The sequence below is a fragment of the Heterodontus francisci genome, chromosome 11 (genome assembly GCF_036365525.1).
Source record: "Heterodontus francisci isolate sHetFra1 chromosome 11, sHetFra1.hap1, whole genome shotgun sequence".
Classification (NCBI taxonomy): domain Eukaryota; kingdom Metazoa; phylum Chordata; class Chondrichthyes; order Heterodontiformes; family Heterodontidae; genus Heterodontus; species Heterodontus francisci.
Genome location: NC_090381.1, coordinates 63,055,555 through 63,075,029, shown reverse-complemented (window position 1 = coordinate 63,075,029; position 19,475 = coordinate 63,055,555). Strand labels below are relative to the sequence as shown.

General features: G+C 43.2%; 1 protein-coding gene across 6 annotated transcripts in view; it reads right to left on the bottom strand.

Moving 5' to 3' along the window:
* The window catches only part of veph1 (ventricular zone expressed PH domain-containing 1), a 261,339-nt gene that overhangs the window by 217,494 nt on the left and 24,370 nt on the right, over positions 1 to 19,475 (bottom strand). For 5 of the 6 annotated variants that reach the window (XM_068042199.1, XM_068042200.1, XM_068042201.1 and 2 more), the window contains exon 4: positions 14,463 to 14,637. In XM_068042199.1, the coding sequence (XP_067898300.1) occupies positions 14,463 to 14,637 (175 nt within the window). Of the gene's footprint in view, positions 1 to 14,462; positions 14,638 to 18,951; positions 18,997 to 19,475 lie in introns of those variants that run through there. The other variant, XM_068042202.1, reaches the window with a different exon arrangement.

Genomic DNA, 19,475 nt, shown 5'->3' with positions numbered 1-19,475 from the left:
GGTGCTGTATGGCCGGCACAGACACGATGGGTCGAAGGGCCTGTTTCAGTGCTGTATAACTCTATGACTCTATGTCCAGCGTGGGGAAAGCAGTGTTCTCACTGTAAGAAGCTAGAAGGAAGTGCAACAAACAGGTACAAATGGCCACGGGAGGATATCAACCGAAGATTCTGACGAATCACTGAACCAACCATTTGTATGGTGTACAGTCAGGTCAATAGGTGATAAATGATTTGTGACTGTTGGAATGATGACTTCAGAAGGAGAACATCAAGTCAACATAAAGTGTCAGATAGACACCGGTGCGTCATGCAACATCATGACCTTCACAGACCTGTTGGCGATCCAAAAATAAAGCCCTCAAATAAAGTTGAGGCTATATGATGGCACCATACTAGTGCCAAGAGGACGAGTTACTCTGAGAGCCCAATGCAATGACAAGGACAAAGATCAGGAGTTCCAGATCATAGACGGCAAGCCAGGAGGCACATTAGTACAGTATTGCATTTCTATTCCAAACAACCTGGGTGCAGTGTTGCAAGTGCGTCGATGACTTGCTCAGATCAGCACGGGTAAGTGGTCTTGGTGAAGCCGTTTCATTGTTTTTTTCCTTGGCTCCATCCCTTTCAGAGAGAGGGCATGTAGTGGAACGCGTGAGCAGCCTTGGTGCCATACACTAAATGATCTTGCGCAAATTTGATGATTGCATTGTTGATGTGCTTGGATGTGTTATGCGAAAGTCAGTCCTAAATGAGGGATGGTGATGCATATTTACAATGGTTGTGATGTATCTTTTGAAATCTCATTTGAACTGCACTGTCTCCTGCAAGACAAATGCACCCACAACCAGTGTGAGTGCACCAAGACAGGTGGAGGTGTCCCAGACATCAGAGTCCTGACACCGGCTGAAGAGGAGGCTGCCGAAATTGTGAGAGGGGAGGAAGGCAGGGTAGTAACAGATGGCGAGGCAGGATTTTCAAGGTGTAAGGATGGTGTCATCTTCAGTCTTGCAATCATAGGTGCACCTCCAATGAAAATGTGCGAACTCATGCACAGCCTCTGTTTGTGTCTCCACTGCAGGTACCCACACTCGAGTGTCTGAAAGCCATGAGGCCCGAGACTCCTCCTCTGGGGTGGAAGAGGAAGCCAATGCCCCAGAAGGTGCACCATCACCTGCCTTTTCCTCCACCTCCACCAGTGCAGATACATTCACATGGTCTGTGGTGGGGGGAGTCTAACATTAGGATCTGGGTCTCAATCTGGTGTGCACAGCCCAGCAACTGAGGGAGCATGTGTAAACCAGGTCCCCTGACAATCGGAGGACTGCTGGGGACCAAGCCCCTGCTCAGCCCTACACTCATGATGATCCTCTATTTGTTGCTATGAGAAGTCTGCTGGATGTGCAGCAAAGCCATGTGGAAAATATGTCCGAGATGCCTGAGGTCATGCATGGTTTTGCACGTGCCATGAAGGAGTCCATGCAAGCCATGATGTCTGCCATGTCCCAGGCATACGAGCGCATGGCTTCCTCAGTTGAGAGTCTGACGAGCTCTGTGGTGAGTTTGGTTGACCATTCGAGCCATATGCGATCTGACCTGCACTCCATCGCTGTTGCTGTGAGCTCCTTGCAGCAGAGTCTAAGCAAGAGAGGGACGAGGAACCTGGATCTCCCTCCAGGTGTGCTTTCTCCTCAGGGAGACAGGCAGGTGCCATCATGGAGATGGAGGAGGAGCACATGCCAGCTGCCCTGGGGCCATCTTCTCAGGATACCCCTTGGGTAAGCGGGGTCTTGTCCTTGACCTCTTACCTCCAACAGGCAAGCACACAGGGGATACTCAAGCACCATTGCTGCAGACCCCAAGTAGGATGGAGCCATCAAGGCCCCGTTCCTCCAGAGGATGCCTGCCACTTTCGTCCACAGCAACAGTGCAGTGTACTGAGCAGACTGCCTCCACCTCAGCTGTTAATGTTGGGGTAGCACTTAGATGTTGTGGGAAAAAACAGAAGAAACCGTTTTGAGCACAAAGGTGGCATGGGTGCTATAAAGATTGTGCAACTGTTCCATAAGTTTAATTACATCTTTATTTACTGTAACATTTGATGCACTCTTGGAAATCATTTGCTTGATTTCAGATGCAAAGGAAAATGTTCACTGGAGGCCTATGCAAAACTTACTGGGTGTTAAAATCTGTTTGAAAATTTTATATTTTGAAGTATTATTGATTCTTGCAAAACATTTCAGAAAATGTCAAGTGTCCATTTAGCATTGGTATTTGAGCCTTCAGACTTCAATGATGGTTGTTTGTTGTTTGATGATTATTTACTTTCTTCACTACTGACATTTGCAGTTCTGAGGTCACACATTTACTTTCCTTGCATTGGTGTACTTTTGATTCCATCGTAGCCCATAGAAGTTTTCATGTGCCGTTCGCATCAATATGCAGCAAAGCTTCTTTTAGATTACAGCAATGAATAAGACCTCAGACATATGTGAATGTGTATGGGGAATTTTTTCTCCCAAAAACGTTCCTTGATAAAGTGGCTTATTTTTGGTGCAAATATGAGGTTCTCCCTGCTGTCCCTTGCATGTCTCTCCATTGCCCTCATATCTATAATAGCATTATTGCATTGTTGTCCTCCTCCTCACCCTCTTCATAGTGTTCCTCATCTGAGGAGGACTGGAGTTCCTCTGCCTTCAGAATGTTGCCGTGTCTAATTGCAAGGTTGTGCAAGGCACAGCAGACAATAATTATTTGTGACACCCTCTGTGGCATGTACTGAAGAGCCCCTCCAGACCAGTCAAGGCAGCAGAAGTGCATTTTCAACATGCCAATGGTGTGTTTGATGATAGCTCTGGTGGATGCGTGAACAACACTGTACCTCTCTTCAGCTGCGCTTTGGAGATGCCGCACTGGTGTCATCAGCCATATCCAACAGGGTAACCCTCGTCACCCGGATCCAGCCGTCTACTTTGGCTGGTTCCTCAAAATCTCCTGACAGCTGTGGGTTCCTCAAAATGTATGAGTCATGTCAGCTCCTTGGGAAACATGCGCAAACCTGCATGATTCTTCTCCTGTGGTTGCAAAACCACCAGTTGTACGTTTAAAGATTGGAAGCCTTTGCGATTGACAAATACAGCAGGCTGGTCCCAGGAAGCTCTAATGGCCACATAAGTAAAGTCGATCTAGAGAACCCAATGATGGCGCCAAAGGCCATAGACCTTGCTGCCTGGCTGTCCTCGTCTACAGGTAAGTAGACTGATATACCACATATGTTGCCCGTGGATCCCTGGAAGGACCTGCTAGCAAAGAAATTGACTGCAGCAGTCACTTTGAGGGCAACTGGCTTGGGATTTCAACCAACGTTGTAGGATCCTACAAATTTGTGACCATTTCACCTGACATCCTTAGGTGTCTCTGGTATTGCCTCTCTGACATTTGAAGGTAATTTGTCCTTGACCTGAGGATACGATGAGATGTCAGTGTCCATTCCTGGATGTTATCATTCAGAGCATCCTCACCTTCTTATTCTGCCTGTTTCTGGCAATTAGGCATCATGCATTGAGGGAAAAGAGCCTTCCTTAGTCACTCCCTCTGATCATCTTCTCGTGGTACTAGACAAATTGAGTGTATGAGACCCACGTCACTGTGGTTTTTTGGAACAATGAATAAGCAAAGTGTCGCAATTCATCCCTCTGTTGCCAGTGAGCTAAAACATCAAGGCAATGAGCAGTTCTCTTATATCTGCCTTCAAATTGCAGCCAGGTGAAAGACACACCCATTATCTTTTGTCTCCTCCCACTCTCATTGCAATCCTTGAGTGGCCACATGGCTTGCATTTCCTTGGAGGAAATGGTGCGGATGGAATTCAGGGCAGGTCTCCCCACCTTTCAACCTCTTTGTGCAACCTTCCAACGTGAATCCATCACCCAGACCCACCCAATGTTACCATTACCTTCTCTCCAATACCATTGAAGCTCCCCCATTACTGTGCACAGTATAATAATCAATTTATTCATGCCACCCTCCCCCGTTCCTACCCCCATTACCATATACATGCCAACTCTGACCCTTGATCCTCCTCAAATCAATCTCAACATAGTTGCCTATTCCCATTCTCCTCCCTATGTTTTAGAATACCCAACCATAAGACTTGACCTTCCTCCCTACAGAATCCATTTGCCCAAATTGACTGTGACCATTCCCTCTGCTAGCCAGTATCCAGAATTCACCCCACAGATCCCTGACATTGACACCACTCATCTTTAGCCCTTTAAGCCATTGACGACTATCTTCTGACTGTAAAACTCTAATCAACCCACCACCTCCGCAGCCGCCCACATCCAGCTTCAGCAGCAATAACACCCATTCCACACCCTGGATGCCTAGCTCCACCCTTCCCTACTCCTCCATGCACCTGATCACCCCACCGTTTCCTCCCAAGGACCCTCCCCTGCTTCTCCATGTCGATACCCCTATGCCTTCCCCACCATCCTCGGAGAAGAATCACCCTTGCTGGTGCCAAACCTGGAGGCAAACATCCATTCCAATGCTGGCGCTCATTTTCTGATGAGTTAGAGAGAGAACAACACAGATCTGAGACTCAACGGCACAAAGCTGACTGTTGCACGCCACAGTGAAACAAACATGAACCGGGTTGCACAGGAATAGCCCTCGCTGTTCACTTAATCTGGCATGTAGGACTTAATTGTGACTAAGCGTAGGCAAATGAGTTTCCATGGCATGTAAATGAATGCAAAGCTGCAATCCACCATCATGCTGGGAGAATCCCGGAACACCGCAAACACACCACCAACTTAATTTCTCGAAAATATCCAGCCATCGGGAATCCAATAAAACACCTCCCGCCTAATTAAATCGCCCCACATGCCACCAAATCCGAGCGTTCAGAGCCCAAAAAATTCCACCCATGAGGTCTTGACAGGCAGCAGTCAAGTTGGGAACTTTTGTTTACACCTCCCAACAGAGAAGGCAGTAGAAAGGCAGTATACAAAAGGTATTACAATACAGCCAGTTTAATACAGTATACCACAATATATTTTCATACACACACACACACATAGAGGTACACTTCCAGGAATCAATTCTAAATCACCAAATACAATACTTGTAGTGATCTCTTGGAAAGTTACAAGTCTGTGTTGCCAGACCAGGGACACCCCAATCCCACCTAGTGAGGTCACTCCAATATCTTCCCTTTTCCCTCACTGCTGCAACACGAGTTATCTACTAGCGAGACAAACTGCACTTACTACTTTCCAAAAGCCAGCGTATCACTTCATAGTTCTGTCTAATCACTCGCGACAGACAAAAGGATTTCCTCACCCCAGTCACCACCAAGGCCCGCCTATAACTCAGTTCCACTAAAGCCCAAGACCATCCACAGAGGAACTAAAACATATTTCCCAAACTCATTACTGCTAAAAATAAATAGAGACCTACTCCAAATTGATACACTGGGAGGAATTTTACCACCACAGCAGGTGGGAGAGGGTTGTGGGGGGCGGGTTTAAAAATTAAAAATCGCATAACGTGAATCCAACCCGCTATTTTTATAGCAGGAATTACGTGGCATAGTCCATCTTATTATAATATTTTAATCAGGCTCCCACAGTTCAGTTGGGAGCCTGATTTAAATGTAACGCTGGTCAGCTGTGTTTCCCAGAGCGCAGGAAATCCAGCAGATAAATGGAGTCAGGAGCAGCCGGTTTAAGGTGGTGTGCTTTTAGTAGTACTGCATGCGAGCATGGAGGAGCAGGAATGCTCCCTGGCCCCTCAAGCAAATTATCCTCCATGATCAGCTGACCCACCATCGCACCCCCTTATCATCATTCAAAGCTTTATGCCCCCAATCTTTCCTTCCCTCCCAATTGCCAGTCTGACGACCACCACCTGCACCACCCCCCCCAACCTTTGTGCCCCACGAACTTGCTGACCACCCCCATGATCGCGAACTTTACTGACCCCCACTTATACCCCACATTCTTTGCTGACTGCTGTGGACTGTCCCCAAAAGTCATTTTTTGGATCCAATTTCTTTGCACTGACAGCTTTTCACTTTTGTTGGCCTATTTCTTGACTATGTTGATGTTGATTACATGGAACAATTAAAATGTTTGCATCAGTTTAACAAGCCTAAATCAAACTGTTATCAGTGGATTACCCACAATTTTCCAAATATAATATGCACTTTTCTCCTAAAAATTTATCCAGAAGTTAGGATGCGTATCAGACATCTTTCTTTGCAGCTGGTAAAGAACATCCTTTCCAGGCGCGTTGTGAATGATGATGCATACCTACTAGAAATGTTGCATTTCAATGGTATTTCTTTTTTCTTGTTTCTCCTCATTTCTATTCCTATTTCTAAGGCATAAATGAGGATTCTATCTTTAACTTTCAGCATTTATAAACTTAATCTTTGAAAGAAATGATCAAGAAACTAAGTCTTGAGATTTTTAACATTTATTTATGTATAGAAGCACACTTAGAAATTTTCAGAAATAAAAACTAGTTATTGCAACATTTAATATTCAAAACTACAAATCATGTTCACTGTAAATGGCATTACTGCAGACATTGTCTTCATCTTCATTATCCTCTGCAGCAGCATTGTCATCCCAGACGATGTCGTCTTCTGAACCATCCATGACCTTTGTGAGACAACACTTCTTAAAGCCATGCTGGATCAGGGATGGATCAATTATATCCCAGTCTTCTTTGGTCCATTGGAAAATAAGCAAAAGGTCTGGTTTCTTCTGGTTGCCTGATTGTGTAAACTCATGTGCTCCAGAGTAGAGCCACTTGTTCCACTTTTGTCCCATTTGCTGTTTAAATGGTTGGTTGCAGCTGACATTCATCACTTGCAACTAGCCTATCATGCAGTGGGGAATAATGACAAGATCATTGCGCTTATCATCTAGGATATTGTTACGACCAAGTGAGAAAGAGGTCTAGGGTTCCCTTTCAGCCTTCACCTGGCCTCACTGTAACAGGGTTTAATTTTAAACACACTGTGTTTATAGCTCCCCCTTGGTGAATCCTTGTTCACTGCTTTCCAATTATAAGGCAAAGAAACCAGCACAAACAGATTTTCTTAGGTTTAAAGAAGAAAAGTTGAAATTTATTAAACTTAAACTCTAATTCAGTTGATGCCTACGGATACACAACACGCCCACACTAGCATGCTTACACGACACACACATGCAAATAGAGACAGAAAAGAGAAGAAAAATAAAGTGGAAAGGTTTGAGGCAATATCTGAAGAGTTGTTGTTATGGTTCTTCGAGCTCACTGTACAGTCCTTGATTGTCGGCAGATCTTGCTTTTCATTGGGGCCCAGTATTCTTCTTAAACCTTTTTTGCTACAGGACACTTCTCTCTTGGGGTTCATGTGTCTTAGTGGATTCAAAGGCTTGTGAGAAAGAGATGGGAGCAGACAAGAGAGAGATCTTCTCAGTCCAGGAGCAAATGGCCTTTCCTACCTTCAAACTCTCTGTGGCTAGTTCAGAAGAAACCTCATGTGAACAGCTGGTCTAACCAGTCCTGGCCCTTGTGGATTGTATCCTCCTCATCAGGCCCTGGAATCCGCATCCTCACCTTCGATGCCTGTTAGTATGTAAATACTTTTTTCCAGCCACGGCTGATCTGTTTAACAAGTCATTTCCTCGCTCCAACAACAGTTAAAAATCAGTGTTCATGACAAAGTTAATAAGTTTAGAGATACAGCACTGAAACAGGCCCTTCGGCCCACCGAGTCTGTGCCGACCATCAACCACCCATTTATACTAATGCTACACTAATCCCATATTCCTACCACATCCCCACCTGTCCCTATATATTTCCCTACCACCTACCTATACTAGGGGCAATTTATAATGGCCAATTAACCTATCAACCTGCAAGTCTTTGGCATGTGGGAGGAAACCGGAGCACCCGGAGGAAACCCACGCAGACACAGGGAGAACTTGCAAACTCCGCACAGGCAGTACCCAGAATCGAACCCGGGTCCCTGGAGCTGTGAGGCTGCGGTGCTAACCACTGCGCCACTGTGCCGCCCCAAATGTGCCTCATTCTTGGCAGGTGGGGGCCTAGCATGACAATATCCTTGATGTATGACATTTGATGACATCTAAAAGCTTTGAGGACCAGCATACAACATTCCCAAGAGGGGCCTTTGCATCACACACTACGTAACAAGCCTTTGGTCAAACCTTCATCTGTGCAATCTTTTTCATGTTCATGGATGATCATGCCTTGTGGTCATGTGATATTCTTTGGGGGAGTTTTTCCCATTTGAAGGTAATACAGTGGCATCTTTGTCCCATCTCCATTTGCCCCAAGCACGACAGTGAAATGATTATTCTCATTGCCTTAAGGTGATCTATTTTTCTTCTTTGACAGCCATGGTTTGACTGAATGAAATGTCAAATGTGAGGGGTGTCTGATCCGTGTTGGCAATATGGGAAGTGCTACAGGAGTGTTGTTTTCGCAACCTTATGATATAACACTGGCACTCACATAGCTTGGCTTCAAAATTATCAGGCATGCATTGCGTGATTGAAGTGCATCGACATATGGATATGTCATGCCTTTGCATGAAGAGGTAGCACCATTTTGGAGGTGCTTTGAAGGTGCTCCTGGGATCCAAACCTTTCCTGATTTAAAGGGATTACAGATGAATTTCTGCAGTGCTGACTGTGCATCCATTTGCTTGATGTTGGTGAATATATTCCAGAAGTTGTTCCTAGAGCCAAGGGTGCCGAGCCTTGCTTTCACATCCAGCAGTCTTGCTTTGCTTGCCTTGGGACATTAGCTTGTCCCTTGAATTTCACCAAAGTCTAACATTTGCATCATTAACATCAAATTCCCATGTTCCCGCTCTGTTACCATAGTTTTTAGCAACTCCTATCACCTTAATTTTCTCTGCCATGTTAACTGTAAAATTTTTAACTCTAAACATTAGTGAGAAGATTCCCACCTTCTGCGTGCCACATGCCAAGTTTGATCGATCACTAAACCCTGTTGGCTCATTCCGTCTACTTTAGGATCGCACATTTTGCATGGGCGTGGGAGCCGGCTGCTCAGCAAAGTAGGATGAGAATGGATCATTTAGCTTAGTCAGGTTTGCTCATTACTTTTGTCGATAAAGAGTCACTTTGACCACAGTATTGCAGAAGTCTAGGTGTTTATTATACATTGTGATAAGGCAAATTTGACTCTTAGTTCACGAAAATCGGAGTGCGGATTATATTTGGAGGTGTATTTGGAGGCTAAAATGCGGTGAGTCGAAGAGACTTAGTAGTTGGCAGGAAAAAAGACAGAGGCGCAAGGGGAGAGCCAACTGTGCAACAGCCCCGACAAACAAATTTCTCTGCAGCACCTGTGGAAGAGTCTGTCACTCTAGAATTGGCCTTTATAGCCACTCCAGGCGCTGCTTCACAAACCACTGACCACCTCCAGGCGCGTATCCATTGTCTCTCGAGATAAGGAGGCCAAAGAGGATATTCTGAAGATTATGATACCAAGAATTTCTATTGCCAGCACAAAACGAACTTGAGATAGTCATGTGCTACAGGTTGGAAAGCACAAATTAACAACCTTCACCAAGAAAGAATATGAAGATGGCTCTTGTGGGAAATGATTCAGGTATAATAAAGAAATTAAAAATACATTACTAAAAACAGAACAAAAGGAGCTTTACTCTCAATTCAGTTTGTAATATACTTCACCTGAGTCTCTGATCTGACACAGAGCCAAATGTAGAAACTGATCTATTCCACAACACCATACTTGCCAATCTAGAAAGCCAGCACAAGCTGATGTCAGCTATAAAAAAGCTGAAATTCAAGAACAGCCCTGACCTACGAAAACAAGCAGTTACATGGGCTTTGTAACTTAAGTGTTATACACAACATTCCTTCACTTGTATCAGAGTTAAAAGAAACATAAGAATGTGAAAAACTGAAACAGAAATCCTAATATTGAAAGCACAATACTGGTGATGCATTTCTAGGGGATTTTTTTATGCACTTCTACTTTTTCATTAATAGATCTTTAATATTACGAAAAGGAAAAATAAAGTGACATTTGGATTTTCAACAGGCCAAGCAGAACATCATTTATCAAGACATCATCGCAATGATCCCTCTCCCAAATGCAACGCCAGCTGCCTCAGTTCATAAAGGCACACTAGTCCCTGGACTCAGTTTGAAAACACACTGTAGGCCATCCTGCTCCCCACTCTTTCACAGAGACACTCTTCACTTTCAAACCTCTCAGTTGACATGTAGATTCTTTGGTCTCCCCCTTGTTGATGTAACTTGGCACTCCCCCACCCCCCCCAACCACCACCACTACCACTGCCCCCCTCCCATCTCCCCCCACAAATCCAATTTCATTGCACTCCCTTCATTCAGGCAATATTCTTGTTCACCCCCCACCTCAAAGTTCATGCTGACACTTTTTGTACAGAGTGGCATACTCTCTCCCCACTGTTTCTACAAGCTCCCTTTCCCCTAACTATCACTTCCAGCTTTTGCTCCTTTCCCTCTCTTCTTCATTGCTGTATGTTTCCCCTGTTGTTAACCAAAAATCCTCCTTCATTAACATCTACTCACCCTTTTTACTGCCATTCACTTCCCTCTCTTTTCATTATTATGCACTTCCCTTTCACTGCCATCCATTCTACCCCCATCCATCACTATCAATCTCGCTCACTCCCTTCCCCTTGCCATCTACTTTTCCCTTTATTATCCAGTTCTCCCTTGGTTTCCATTAATTCACCAACTGTTCTCTCCTAGCCACCTATTCTTCTCCTTTTGCCATTAATTTTATTGTGTCACCTATCCAAATGGCTATTTGACACCATCTCTTTCGACAGCACCTTCCAAATCCATGACCTCTACCTCCTAGAAGGTCAAGGGCAGCAAGCACCACCTGAAATTTGCCCTTCAACTCACACACAATCCTGATTTGGAACTATAACGTCGTTCCTTCACTGTCACAGAGACAAAATCATCGAACTCCCTAACAGCACTGTGGATGTACCTACACCACATGGACTGCAGCAGTTCAAGAAGGCAGCTCACTGCCTTTCCAAGGGCAATTAGGGTTGGGCAATAAATGCTGGCCTTGCCAGCAACATCCACATCCCATGAATGGATAAAAACATCCATTCTCTGCCTTGCCAACTAATTTCACCTTACCCAGTTCAGTGGCTCATGCAATAGACAGGCTCTGCTCCTCTTAGTGTCCTTCCAGCTCTACTGGCTAGTATTACTGCCTCTGTTTATTGTAATGGAAATGTTCATGAGAATGGGAGAACTCACGTACAGTACATGGGGGCTTCAATCCCAGCCATTAGCACTGGGAGCTTGCTTAGAGGACCAGTAGGCTTGTTTGGCACACTAATTAGTCATACTCAGGAGAAGTGAGACACGGGATGGGTGCAGTCACTACTTATTTGAATAGACCCCAAAATGCCAATTGTGACATGAAATGCGATGATTGGCATGAAGAGCAAAAAATAATTCACCTGAAACAATACCTAACAAAATATTTACTTAATTGAAATTACTGCAGCATGCCTCATGCTTTTAACTTTAATTCTCCTGAGCTCTAAGGTGATTTGTCCCACAAGCCAAACCCTCACTCACAGCTCACCAACCTGCCCCAGCAAATAATCCTTTTTCATTTCATCTGATTACAGCTTCCTGCAACATAGTCCAACACACAACACAATTTTGAAGACAAAAAACTGGGGTAGAATGCTGGATGGAAGAGAGAAACAGAAAGTAATGAAAGAAACCAAAAAATAGATAAAACACATGGAAGTAACAAAGTGAAATAGAGGAAAGGGAGAACAAGGCGTTACACTCATAAAGACTCAAAGTAAAAAGGAGAATCACCACAAATAAACAATAATTGATGTCAATTTTATAACATTAATTATAGGATATATAAATCTGAGTAATCAGAACTGCTTATCCCGTGTTAGTAATTGCTTCAAGCACTTGCAAAAGGGCATAGTTAATGTCCTAGTTGCTAAGTTACACAACACATTAGTTGCAAGTGGGGTTTCCAGATATCCTTCAGCACTGAGGATTTCTGGCATCACTCAAATTATAGATCGCTTTGGAAGGATATAATAATATTCACAAACTTGTTCTCAAGAATGACTCACCAACAAATAAATTCCACTTGTGTATATGATGCAAATTTAACAGAGATGTCCTGAGATGTTATTTGACACAAAACACATTGGGCTGGATTTTGCAAAAATAATGGTGAGGCTAATGGCACTCACAGATATTCATGTGGAAATCGGACAGCAACTTCTGGTGACCACACATTTGCAGTCAAATGCAGAAACCAGGATGTTGCTGTCTGAGATACCCAGCTCCTCCAAATGCTGCACAATAACAGGATCTCACTGACAGACTCAGCATTCAAATAAAAGCAAAATACTGCGGATGCTGGAAATCTGAAATAAAAACAAGAAATGCTGGAAATACTCAGCAGGTCTGGCAGCATCGGCAGAGAGAGAAGCAGAGTTAACGTTTCAGGTCAGTGACCCTTCTTCAGAACTAGCAAATATTGGAAATGTAAAAGGTTATAAGCAAGTAAAGCGGGGGTGTGGCAAGAGATAACAAATGAGAAGGTGTAAACAGGACAAGGTCACAGAATAGCTGACCAGAAGGTCGTGGAGCAAAGGCAAACAATATGTTAATGGTGTGTTGAAAGACAAAGCATTAATACAGGCACACTACAGCTTGCCGGACTGAACATTGAGTTCAATAATTTCAGAGCATGACGGGCCTCCCATTTTACTTTTATTTTCAGTTATTTTTTTCTTTTTCCTTTTTTTATATATTTTTTGTGTTTATTTTATTTTATTTCAGTTTGCTTACCCACTGTTTTTTTTCATGTTTGTACTTGCGGCTGTTCAATTTCCAGTCCATTAACACCCCCCTATCTGTACTAATGCTTTGTCTTTCAACACACCATTAACATATTGTTTGCCTTTGCTCCACGACCTTCTGGTCAGCTATTCTGTGACCCTGTCCTATTTACACCTTCTCCTTTGTTATCTCTTGCCACACCCCCGCTTTACTTGCTTATAACCTTTTACATTTCCAATATTCGCTAGTTCTGAAGAAGGGTCACTGACCTGAAACGTTAACTCTGCTTCTCTCTCCACAGACGCTGCCAGACCTGCTGAATATTTCCAGCATTTCTTGTTTTTATTTCAGCATTCAAATACATTGGCCAGCAGGAAATTGCTGTACTTAACTCATAGATACAGATTAAACCGTCCACGAAAAATTAGGACTTGTCCATTCCACAGTAAGTACACCCTTATTGGTCTTAGATACTGCCAAATAACCTCGCTGTCACTGAAAATTAACCTTTAAATGTGTGGAGTCGCTTCCTTTGGATTTTAATTATTGCTGGAGATTTACAAACTAAAGTTGTCATTACTTTTTTTTTCTGTCTTTGTCTCTCAATCCAATCTTTCTTTCCATCTCTATTTCACTTTCTGTACCTGATCTGATATTACATTCAATATTCTACTTTACACTACCTGGTTCAGACACTGTACTGCACTGCACATTAACAACTCTTGAACCTGATTGGTTACGGAGATACACTCTTTCTTGCCCTCTTCATACAGGTCCTAGAGGCCCTGTAGAGGGGATTGCACTTTTTCAATAGTTGGCTGACAGGAACTTCCTAGAGAGTCTATGAGCAAGTGTAAGCTTAATAAATAGCTGGCACCATTTGTTTGCTGCTGACTGTAAAATCCTTTGGCTTAATAGATATGAGTAGTTTAGGACCAAGTTCCTTCAAGCATTGTTAGAGCACAGGGCACAATAATTCAAAACTGTTCTTTATTGAATGTAATTTTCTATAATTCTTATACCTCTGCAGTACTAAATTTAATCCCAAGCATCTGAGAAATCTGGAGATTTGTATTCAATGACGAATAGACAGTCTAATGATAGACAAAAGAAATAACTTTCATTTAGTGTCGTTCACATCTCAGAAGGTCCCAATAGAATACTTTTGAAATCTAGCCACTGTTGTGTAGGCTAACACAGCAGCCAGCTTGCCAACAGCAAGGTCCCACAAACAGCGAGGAGATAAATGACTAGTTAATATGTTTGGGTGGTATTAGTTGAAGCATAAATGCTGTCTAGAATATGGGAAGAACTCCCTTGCTCTTCTTCAAAAGTGCTGCAAGGTCTTTTATGTCTACCTTGTCGGGCAGAACAGGCCACAATTTAATGCCTCATCTGAAAGCCAACACTTCCAATTATACAGCACTCCCTCAGTACTGCACTGAATATCTGTTTAGATTATATGGTCAAATCCTGAAGTGGAGCTTGAATGCACCACTTTGACTCAGCGGAAATTCCAGTAACATACATTATTTTATCTTACCTTGAAGTATACTGTTTACTATTGTTGCTGTGTGTTTTGCAAGGATTTCTGGTTTGCTAATAGCTGCAAGTGATAGGTAGCTAGACATGTTCCGGGAGAGTTCCTTGTTGTCCATCTGCAGGAACTTTACTGCTACTGGAACAGCAAGAGCCATTACAGCTGGATTACTGTAATTCTGTTGAAACAAATAAAATAGCTGAGTGGGAAATACACACAATGGTTAAATTTTAAATGTTTTACAGATTATACAACAAGATGCAAACAGTAAATATCTGATGAAATAGCTTAAACCTGAAATTTGGGAACCCACAGTACAGACAACATTTCCATAAAATGGTACACTTGGTTATACTGCTTCATGTCCATTAGTTTGAGCAATTCAAAACAATCATTTTGAATTACCTTGAATCTTTAATCAATTTATTTGTGAATACTATATTGTGCGGACTAAATGAGTTTCCATACATTTAGTGAGGGCAACAAGTACTGTCTTACAACAGGATGCAAGATAAAATGCTGTATAAAATATTAAACATTTTCATGACATCCTCTTTCATTATGAGCTTTGAGAATTACTTTGAAGCTTGCAGAAGCTGTTAACCATGTGGTATTAATAAATTTTAAAAGATCACAGATGATTATTTCCTCAGATTTTCTCTGCAGGCAGAGAATCTAGCAGAAATTGTTTAAAGAAACAGTTACATTTTGAACTTTTAAAACAAAAAAAAGACAATGATCATTTTCTGTGGCATTTTTTTCCCACATCCTAGTATGATAATTTCTTTTCGAATTGATTAATCATTCCAAAAAGAAAAGAGACACCTCTTTTCTGATTACCGTATCTGCTGGATTTTTGTTTACATTGTTCTCCATGTCTGTGTCAGATAATGGTAGCATTATTTTTGTTTTTCCCTTTCCTGTTCACCTTCATGTTTGGTTTTTGGGGCGTTGATCACCCAAAACCAGCTCCGCTGGGCAGGACATGTCATTCACATGCCTGACACCAGACTCCCAAAGCAGTTGTTCTACTCAGAATTTGGTCTTGGCAGGAGACTCCCAGGAGGACAGCAGAAATGCTTTAGAGATGTCCTCAAAGCATCCCTGAAGAGATCAAGCATCCCCCTTGACTCGTGACCACCCTAGATAGAGAAAGCTCATTCAGGAAGGCATCATACACCTTGAGGGACTTCATCAGGAACATGCAGAGACGAAGTTGAAACGTCAGAGAGAGAGCACAAACCTGACCCTTCAAGCACCACCTGTCCCTGAAGTGGCACAGTGAGCAGATTACGCATTGGACTTATCAACCATAGGCACATAGGAAAAAGCAGGAGTAGGCCATTTGACCCCTCGAACCTGCTTCGCCTATCAACTAGATCACGGATGATCTCCTACTTCAATGCTATTTTCCCACACGATACCCATATTCCTTGATATTTTTAATGTCTAGAAATCTATCGATCTCAGAACCCAATGGACAGGAGTGGAAGCAAGTCATCTTCAACCCCGAGGGACTGCCTAAGATGATGTTAGGTTCCTAGCCCTAATCATCTTTTCACCATGGATATACAGGCTCTCTAGACCACCATCCCTTCCCAGGGTCTATGGGCCCTTCAATTCTTCCTTGAACAGTCACCCAACGATCTCCAGCTTCCTTCACCTGGGTGAACTTGTTCTCACTTTGAACAACTTCTCTTAACTCCACTCATTTTCTGTCGATAAAAGGTGTCAATTATGGGACCCAGATGGGTGGCAGCTATGCTTGTTTTTATGTAGAATATGAAGAACACCCTTCTTTCCAGTCATTCTTAGGCCCCCTACTGAATCTTGTTTTGTTTTATTGCATTGATGATTGATTTGCTCTGAATTTGATCAAAACTTCATTAACTAAGCTATCAATTTCCATCCATCTCACCTTCATAGCTCTGACTCCTTTATTTCCTTCCATATATCTGAAGATGCATTTTCCACAAACCTATTACAAGGCCACTGACTCTCACAACCATCTGGAATCTTCCCCTGCACCCCTCCACTTCCTATAAAGAATCAATCCCCAGCTGCTCTGTCTGTTGCATTTAAGACAGCAAATCCATTCTCATCTAAAAGCTCTTCTTCACATGAAGTATGATAAATTCCTAGGATTGACTTTCCGGAATGGCAATGGAGTGCAGGATTGACCTAGTTCAAATCTATAGTGGCCTTGAACCCCCAATCTTCACACTCAGAGGCTAGAATGTAACCAACTGAGGCAAGCTGACACCTGGATCAGGAAGATTATAAAAGGGTAGAGAGAGCAAGGTTTAGGGTGGGTGGCTCTAGTTAAACAACTAGCACCAGCACAGCCTCTTTCTGCATTATAACTGTGAAGTCTAAAATCCAGGTTCTGAATGCTGCTTCTCAGTCAAGTTTCAGATATTGATAAAAAAAACTGTGTTCTTGCTCAGTGGTTTTATTGAACAGATTGTCCTCCCTTGGGGATGTGGAGACTTATGAAAAGCTGCCGCAATAAGCATCTTTTATTTATGTGTATTCTTAGACAACATTGTCAGGCAAACCCACCACCTGCCAAGACTGAGGCACACATGATTTCACCACACGAACATTAAAACTTAAAATTGCAAGCCCCTGGCTGAAAGGACATTTGCATTGTACCAGACAGTATTGAAACAAAGGAACCAGTCCCCGCCCCAATACACAGAAGAGACCTGGTCAAACCAGTCGATCACGTGACTACCTGCTGGCCAGCTAGGAGAGTTTTAAACTGGAAAAACAGAATTTGAACTCAGAATGCATGTGCTCCTGGAACTGAAGCAAGAAATACCTCCTCTCCTGTCTACCTGCTCATCTCTCAGGGAACTGAATCTTGTGAAGACACGTGAACCTCAAAGAGAGAAAAGTTTCCTACATGAACAAGGTTTAAACAGATTACTGGGCCCCAACACAGAGCAAGAATTGCCTACAAAAGGACTATATGATGAGCGAAGGACAGTAATAAGATATTGGCTCAAACTGCTCCACTTTATCTTTTTTTCTCTTTTCTGTCCCTAGCTGCTTGTATCGCGTGTGTATGTTAGCGTGGGTACGTCGTATATCCGCAGGCGTGAACCGCACTAGAGTTTAAGAAAGTTTAATAAATTTCACTTTTCTTCTTTAAACCAAAGAAAGCCTGTTTGTGCTCATTTCTTTGCCTTATAATTGGAAAGCTGTGAACAAGAATTCACAAAGGGGGAGCTCAAAACACAGTGTGTTTAAAATTAAACCCTGTTACAATGGGACCAGGTGAAGATAGTAGCAGACCCCTAGACACCCTTCTCGCCTGGTAGTAACAACATTTAGCCAAAAAAACGTGTTTTCTAGATGCTTAACTTTCACAAGTTTTATTCCTCACCTTTCTATATTCAATGCAGTTGTCAAATCGGTGGGATATCTTAACAGTTGAAATTTTTGACAAATCATATGGCATGAATACAGAAATTTAATGTATGATCTGATAAATACTTATCCTGTAGATAAATTGGCAAGCATTTCCACCAATTTGGCCATGGTCAGCTTCAGGATCATTGCTGTAGTTTGCACGATGGCAGTATATCTTCATTCTCATTTCCTTTATGCAGGATTATGCTTTACTTCTGTCCATGAGCTTTTCGTACTTCTCACTTTGCTAAAGAGCTTACTACTCTATCAGGGATATAAAGTTTGACAAAGGAAAACATCTTCAGTGAAACCTCTTTCAACAGTGAGAGTACCACATTATACCAGCCATCACATGGGCACTGTAAGCAGTGGGTGCTGTACTGGATAGAGAGAACAGATAAATACTTGCCCATTGTTTTCTATAATAGATACTCTCTCTTTCCTTTCCTTATCTATAATATATATGTATATGATTCTTGCTTCACTGACAGAATACAAAGTAGTAAGTCATGAGCAACATTATCTTTTGTACCGAGTTTGCATTTATAGTGCTTCCTCTGGTGACTGTATTTGTTTTAAATTGTGTATTTCTCTTTCACTATAGGCAAACTTGCACATTTTCAGATACAATAGGAGGAATTGTATGCTCTGCCCTGTGACGGGTTTGGAGGCGGGGAGAGCATAAAATCAGGTGGGATGTTGGCGGTCGGGGGGCTGATTCTACCAGCATCCCACCTTCACCAAAATTTAGTCCAGGGCAGGAAGGACTGTGAAAGGACACCAATTGTGGCCCTTAACTGTGTTATTAATCCCCCAATTAACAGCCTCTTCCCACAGTAGCCGCAATTAGCCGTGTGGTGGCCGGCCCTGTCGCCACATGGAAGCATGGCACGGAAAACTGTGCGTGCTGCTTCCTGGCTTGCGGGGTGGGGGTGTCCTTGTTTAAAGGCCCGGTGCCTGAACAAGGGACCTGGCATTGGGAAGGGGGGGGGGGCCCTCTGAGAGCACCGCCACCCCCCCACCCACCCTTGCTGCCGACCCCTCTCCCTGCGAAACCTCTCCTGCCCTGACCTACCTAAGGCCTGGTTCCAGCGACGCTCCTCGGCCTCCGGTAGGTGCTCCTCTTACAGCAGCCACCACCTCCATGTTGGCGCTGCAGCACCCGGTCTCTGATTGGCCGGCAGCTCTCCAAGGGTGGGACTTCCAGCGACGGGGTCCTCGATTTTGTGGAAGGCCTGCCATTGTCCACTTAAGTGCCTGATTGGTACTAGATTCGCCGGGTCTTCCGCAGTAGATGTGATGCGGGGATCTCGGCATCGCTTTTTCTAGATGTCAAGACCCCTACCGCCAAGATAAAATTCCCCCCAGTGAGTCCCTGTCAGTGCACAGTATTTTGATATCCATGTTGTTGGTGTCAGAATTTTTTGCAAACTAAATATGCATAATTGACTAACTTCAGGAGTGGTGTTTCATGTGTAAAGTATTACCATAAAGTCATTACTAATACAGAAACAGACCGAAGTACACAGTGTGCCATTCTAAAATTAGTATATTGCTGAAAGATCTACATTAAGTCATTGGATCTTCTTTACTGTTCAG